Here is a 7,386-nt window from a genome sequence, read left to right as displayed (position 1 = left end):
ACACATACACATACATATATAACGTGAAGTAAATTGTAAATACCAGAGAGGAACGTTACTGGAGAGAAGCAGCGGTCAGCAGTTATGTAAAAAAAGAAACGAGACCGACTGACCAACACATACTGCAGCATTAAAGCCCTTAAAACATCTCTGTGAAGATGAAAATGACTCTGCTTAGTCTGTTTCAGCTCAACAATGCTTTTGACTCCTGGAGGTAAAGGTGTGGCTGAGAAGCTGCTCTCTGCTGCTGGAGACGTTAAAACAACACAGCAGAGCATGTCACCTCTCCCTTATTTTGTTATGGTCATACAGGCAGGAGACTGTAAGATGCTTTCATATGAATTAATTCATCACGAAGTTAACTGTTAAAATAAAAAGGCTACAACTTTTAGGGTTAGGGTGAAATATTACAGTATGCAACACTGGACACTGCCAGCAAAAAATATCCCACAATGTGTTAGCGTGAGCAACCGCAGATGGATACAATCTGACTATCTTAAAAGCTCAGACTGGTCCATCATTCTGTCAGACTCTGGTCGCAATGCAGGAGACATTTCAAATTAAGACAACATCAGTATAATAATCTCACACCCTCTCTTTCTGATTCTACTTTTGGAGTTTGGTTCCTAAGCGGTAATAAATCTATTTCTAACCTAAATGTGGACGTAAAGTTTGGCTCATCTGCACAACTCTCCCGGCTCTTTGATTTTTTTCCACATCTTCAAGTTACGCATTTTGTCCAGAAAAGTTTTACCTCCTTCCCCGACTTTCCAACACATAACACAATAGACCATAGTCTCTCACTGTCCCCGCATTGCAGGGGTGTGAACTCTACTCCTTACAACACAGTGTGAGATACTGTCCCTCACTCACCCCGAGAAGCTCGGACACTGTGGGGGAATGATCTTGGCGAGGGGGATGACAGATGACCGATGGGAGGAAGTACTTAATTTAGTCCATACCTCCTCTCCTGGTGCCAGGCACAGTCTTACACAACTCAAAATTGTTTTGAGGGGACGTTTGACCAAGACCGACAAAACTTTTTCCTAATGTAGACCCATCACGCCCTCACTGTAAAGGCCAACCAGCAGATTACATACAAATGTTCTGGTCTTGCCCCTGACTCAGCACTTTCTGAACCAACATTTTTGGTGCTTACTGTACGATGTTAAAAATCAACATTGCACCAAACCTATTATCTGACTTATTTGGACTTAAACCTGAAACGTGCCCCTGGTGCAGACTATTTACTGGAGTTTACCAGCCTGTCGCTCAGGCAGCATTTGAAGATGATTACAAGCACGGCTGTTCTCCGCTTTCAATGTTGGATAGTCCACCACGAACATTTTTGTCACTTTGAAAACGAAACATAGATTTTGTCTTTCTTATCAAGATCTATTTTTAGCTCTTCATCGTTTTGTTTTCGTAATGGAAAAAAGGTTGTTGACAAAAAATGTTCATCATACTTTTTGTCGACCAAATTAACATTGGTGAGTCAGTGATATATAAATAGTAAATTGTGGGGGTGAAGTATTCCTTTAAATATCAGCGAACTGAGGCTAAATGTAGACGTTACAATCAGATACTGACGGCAACACGACAGGGACGCTGTCAGTTTAGTCCTCAAAGAAAAAACAAACTAGATGCTCAAAGAAAATGACGACCAGTGAATCAGACAGGAACTGTGTAATTGTGCCACGAAACAGAGTAACTGGTGGTGTGGTCTGTTCTGCCTTCACTCTCAGGCATGTATGCACACAGAGTCCTGATGCTGCATATTTCAGGAGGACTAGCACAGTGAAAATTGAACGTTGAGCTGCAGCATTTCCCCCCCTGAGACCCAAAGGACCTTGAAGAAGGGGTGGAAAGGGGGGAAGGGAAGGGATGAAGGAAGGTATAGAGGAAGGAAGTGGATAGAGGGACAGAGAGGGAAAGATGCAGACGCAGAAGATAGTGACGCCAGAGGACAAAAAGAGGGGACAAAGTCACAACGAGCTGAAGGCGATGCAGAGACAGAGTAATAACAGAGGCTTTAATGTCACAAATCTCATGAGGTCCATTAGAGAGCTGGCTGTGGGCTCATTCATAAAAGGGTAGTTAGATGACAACAACGGGCTCCAAATGTAGGGTACTACAACAGAAGACTAAACTCTCCTGACAACAAAACACTCCAGCTGACACTTTACTGAGTTCTTGTATTTTCAAGCTCCAGTTTAATTCCAGAAAACAGAAACGTTTGAAAATCGTTGCTACCAATGTTAGCTGATAACTTCTTCAGCTGCTGTGTTCAGTTCTGTTTTTTTCCAAGTGTGTAAAGCAAGAACTGCTAAATTTACGAAAGGAATTAAGGCCACCCCGTAATAGTCGACCAAACGTTATTCGACCAGAAAGGTCGCCAAGATTTCATTGGTCACTTTGTAGGAAAAAAACAACAACATGAAACTCTATTAGGAGCTGCACCTTGTCAAAATAATCCAAACCTATATGACTGGACCATGTGTGACTTTAATTTGAAAGGACAGACACAGGAAGTGTCCACGCTCAGCAGTCAGACAGGAGTCAGGTTAATTTCCAGGGCTGGTACCTGCGGTTATTCCACAGGCTAGTTAATAACATGTCGGGCAGGAAATCCAAAGTGTGGGATCATTTTGAGAAGGTGAAGGACGAACCCAAGGTGATATGTAAACTCATCTTCATTGGTCGACTACAAACATGACGTATCATCTGAAACATGGAAGTAGCTACATGCCCATTAGCCCACAGCGTCATTAACAGGCGGCTCGCTCAGTGTGTGACGTGCACTTGTAGATAAAATATAGGCCTATATTAATGAAGGTTCATTAGTACAGTGTTGACAATGTTACTGATACTATTCTTTCTCACACATCATAACTATATTAATATTGTAAACATGCGGACGACCAGTCGACTAATGGCCTAAATGAAGACCATTGGTCGACGAGGAAAATTCTTGGAGCTGGATGATAAAATCTGTCTCATGTCTGTGTATTAAAAGGAGCTGTATACGCACCTAAAGGAAATGTTGGCACTGTATGTTTCTGCAAACCATGATTACATTACATTTGACAACATCACATTTCACAATTTGTTTATCTCTACCGATTGCTCTTCTGTTAACATACACAGACGCATGAATTTGGCAGCACTGGACTGAAACAGCGAGCAGACCAGATGCTGTTATTAGTTTACTGTCAGGGTCGCTTCATCCAAACACAGCACTGCTCTGACTGCGACAAAAACAACCAGCTCCAAACCCAAAAATCTGAGCGGAGTTTCATTATTTCTAATGCCACACAGCAATCAGTCGTTTTCGCCAACGTCGTCCTTCGACATGGTGGCCTGAGAGCACGCAGTGTCACCTCCTGCCCTCTATAGTGGGAGCAGAGAGAGAAAATCGAAGGCAGGGAGATTAAGGTTGGCAGTAGGCGGAGACCTTGAGACAGAAGGGCGGTGGAGGCAGGAGGGGGGTGATGGATGGAGGACAGGATGGATGGAGAGAAACAGAGAGGAGGGAGGAGGTGAAGAGGAAACGTAGCGAGAACAGGATTTCCATCGAAACATGGTACAGTGGCCGTGAGCTCAGAACACTGTGACTTAAGAAAATGCAAACACACACACTTTGATGCATGAGTCACGTTTAGAAAGAAAAACCTGACACTAGATAAATCACAATCACATTCATGAAGAAACACTGCAAACACAGAAACTGTCAAACTCTGTAATCATGTTTAAACAAACAGCATTTAGTTTCTGATCATGTTTCCAATATAAGTGGAGATAGGATTTTATGGAAAAATAGAAATATCTCAGGCTTTTTAATCGAGGGAACAAATGCGATGCTGACTCCCGTGTTGGCCTACAGTAAAAGGAGAGGAGTCCAGGACCTGACCACAGGTTTCAGCTAGCAGCTTGGTTACCGTGAGAACAGATGTAAACACATAAACAACAGCCTAGCACTGCGTATTCAGCCCAGAATATAACGTCACATATATTGCAACAATAAACAACAACAGCATTTTGCATGTCACAGTTCCTAACATAACATCTGCATCCTTTTTCTAACTGACGCTGCTGTGATAGAAACGGGAAACTGGACTCACCAAAACGACAGCCTAGCTATGCTGCGACACAACATATCGCCATTTTGTTCACGACTAGTTGACTGTTGGCAACAGCACCACAATATTTAAAGTATACATTTATTTATTATATACAATACTAATACAACAAAGACAAATTGTGTAGTGGCTTGTCTGATCTTGGGCTTAAAGAACTTAAAGCTTCCAGTCGATAGTTAGCGGAACGTTTAACTGTTACAGTGCTGTTAAACGTGAAGATTTATTCACCGTGAGCAGGAAACAAACAAACAGCTCACTGGTTTATATATTAATAATAGGGGTAGGGAAAATGTGACAATATCGTATCGTCACACAGCCAAGTATTGATTTTTTTGTTATATCAATTATTAATATTACAAATACAAATGAAACTTTAGTTAGCGCCCACTAGAATAATATAATCAATTGCTTTTTCAGTCCACTAGATACATTCAACTGCTGCAAAACAACGGCTGTAGTGATGTGAAGAGATTTTATCTCATTAGATAAAACAGATGGTGACAAAGTTTTCCTTTGGGGACATAATTCACAGTTTTAAAAAAGGTAATAAATTGTAATATATTTTATCGCAATACACAACATATCACAACATATTTAAAATCGCAATAATATTGTATCGTGACTTAAGTATCGTGACAATATCGTATCATGGATCCTCTGGTGATTCCGACCCCCACTGACTAGTTGGTGAAACCTGTACTACACAGTGGGGTGGTGTGGAGCTTGTTTGGAGGAAGTGTAATAAATAAAGAAGACAGGATGAGTAGAAAGACAGAAAATAAGAGGAACAAGATCACTGCTGTGGGGTGGATGTTGGATGGATGGATGGATGATAGGAGTATTATACATCAGTCTGGATCATATATCAATTTAGTGATCAACAATTCCATATCATTGATGCAAAGAGAAAACATCAATAACTATATTTATCTTTAAGATATGCCTTTATTTTGAAATTTCAGTCCAACCACACCTCCTTCCTAAATATTCAAACAGTGTTTGTACCAGGCAGAAAATGGTGAGCAGCCAAGACTGACGTCAGCAAATATCATATCATCGTCCGAAGAACTGATATAACATGGTGCCACTTACCAGAGATTGTGTACTCGTCACTGTGACTCTCACTGATGCGAACCAGGAAGGAGCCATCTTTGTTTTGGGAAGCCAGCAGCAGCTTCTCAGCTTTCACACGGTTTATGTTCCCATAGTACCACCTGCACAGAGGACAGGACAGACACACGGACAGGACGCATGAAGGAAGATCGAGGGATGAACAGACGATTTAAGAAATACGTAATCATGATCAACAGTGTCATGGGAGTAATGAATGAATGAATGAATGAAAAGGGTGTGAACAAAGAGGAGAGGAATGTTATACGTGTGAAAGCAGACATGCAGAAGCCCGCACACACAAGGGACAAACATGTGTGCAGGTAAACACACACACATAGATCACATTTTACACATTGCGAGCTGACAGTCAGAGTGAGGAAGGTTACAGGAACACACAGTGACACTCTTTAACCAACTGGTCCGGTCAGTTAGAACAGAAACCACCAGCCCACTGCGTACACGTCACAATGTGAGCCATTTACAGGAATACACACGCTGTAAATATCTGTATTTTACCTATAGTTCTTCCCTGTTCCTTAACCAACATCAGACCCTGAAAAGTGTAGGGTTAGCTAGCTAGCTACTGAAGATATAGCCTACTGAATGTATACATCTGCTGCTTTTGCTTGTTAATGATTATAACAGTGAAACAAAGACCGACCCTGCTGTACAGGAACCAGTGTACAGGAACCAGTGAAGGGAAGCAGGGAAACTTTGTGATATTCAACCAGCTGTGTGTCATCACATTGTGTGGAGATGAACGTTGTTTGACTTCCCCCCAGAGATCCCTGCCCGTCAAGCGGCAGAGGTCCAGGTGCTGGCAGCGGCACGGGGGTGAAGCCAAACAGTGTTCATCTGCACACACTGTGATGCCACACAGCTGGTTCAATATCAGCAAAGTTTCCCTTTATATTCATTGTCTTGTGTGTTGATCAGCAGTGATGTGGTGGTTCACTTTTACACTGTGATCTGTAGCCTATAGTTCGGCTTTAGCTTCTAACTATCTTTGTCTTTTTAACCTGTTGTTGCTGCTGAGTCAGTTTGACATCCTGGATATATCCTTCAAACACAGACTGTAGACCCCTCTGTCTGCTGCTCTCTGGAATCACTCTTTCATTTTTACAAAAATATGATAGTATCTAATATTATGTATTATTTGTTGGACCATCACAAAGGGGCGGAGTTTAGCGAAAGGTCAGCTATCATAAAAGTTACAAACTACAGCTTTAATCCATGATGAAAAAAATCATTAGTTGCCACTAAATGTAAAATAATTCAATTCATTAGCTACAGGAAAATGCTACTTGTATGACAGTATCATATATGTGTGGCCTTTTTCCTGTGTTGAATACTTAAACTTTTGATACTTCAAGTCCGCTTTCCTTACTCAAGTAACACTTTTAATGCAGGCCTTTCACTCGTGCCAGAGTATTTTTACTGAAGTAAAGGATCAGACTGCTTCCTCCACCACTGATACACATCAATAAGTCCAGTATTTAGAGATAAAAGTGAAGATTTTGGAGGGATTGACTCAGAGGTTAAACTCAAGAAGAGATAAAGTTGTTAACAGCTGAGTGTTGCTGAGTGCTGCCTGTTTGCTCAGATACAGAAACTGACCTTTATTTACTTTAAGTTATCAGGGAGGGTGTGTCTGCTCCGCATGACGCTCGGGTTTCACTGACAGTTACAACAAACAGCAGCTCAAGAAACAGCAGAGATCTCTCACACTCTAGAAATATATACTCTACTGTTATGATACATCTAAGATGAAAACAGTTCAAATAAAGTCACCACAAACTCAACAAGTACGAGATGCAGAAGTTTCTGTGGTGACGTTACCGGGAAAACAATGAGAGGAAATATGAGAGCTGAAACAATTAGTCTTTAAATTGACTCTCAGCAGAAATTAATTTGTTGTTTCTGGTGTTTATGAACCAAAGATGCCAAATGATGCCAGATGCTTTGTTCTGTTTTATATCACTTTAGATTTTATATTTTTTGGTAGTTTTTCACCATTATATGACATTTTATAGACAAAATGATTCACTGATTAATTACCTAATCAGAAAACTAACAGATAACGAAAATAAATGTTATTTGCAGCCCTGAAAAACACTATGACGTTACTATAAAT

The 7,386-nt window shown here is 41.0% G+C and overlaps 1 protein-coding gene across 1 annotated transcript in view; it reads right to left on the bottom strand.

The window, feature by feature from the left end:
• srms (src-related kinase lacking C-terminal regulatory tyrosine and N-terminal myristylation sites) overlaps positions 1-7,386 on the bottom strand; it is a 38,974-nt gene that overhangs the window by 27,604 nt on the left and 3,984 nt on the right. Inside the window, exon 2 of the mRNA XM_050064263.1 lies at positions 5,232-5,353. Coding sequence (XP_049920220.1) covers positions 5,232-5,353 — 122 coding nt within the window. The remainder of the gene's footprint in view (positions 1-5,231; positions 5,354-7,386) is intronic.

The sequence above is a fragment of the Epinephelus moara genome, chromosome 16, assembly GCF_006386435.1.
Source record: "Epinephelus moara isolate mb chromosome 16, YSFRI_EMoa_1.0, whole genome shotgun sequence".
NCBI lineage: Eukaryota > Metazoa > Chordata > Actinopteri > Perciformes > Serranidae > Epinephelus > Epinephelus moara.
The sequence above is the reverse complement of the archived record's forward strand: the minus strand, read 5'-3'. Positions and strand labels throughout refer to the sequence as shown.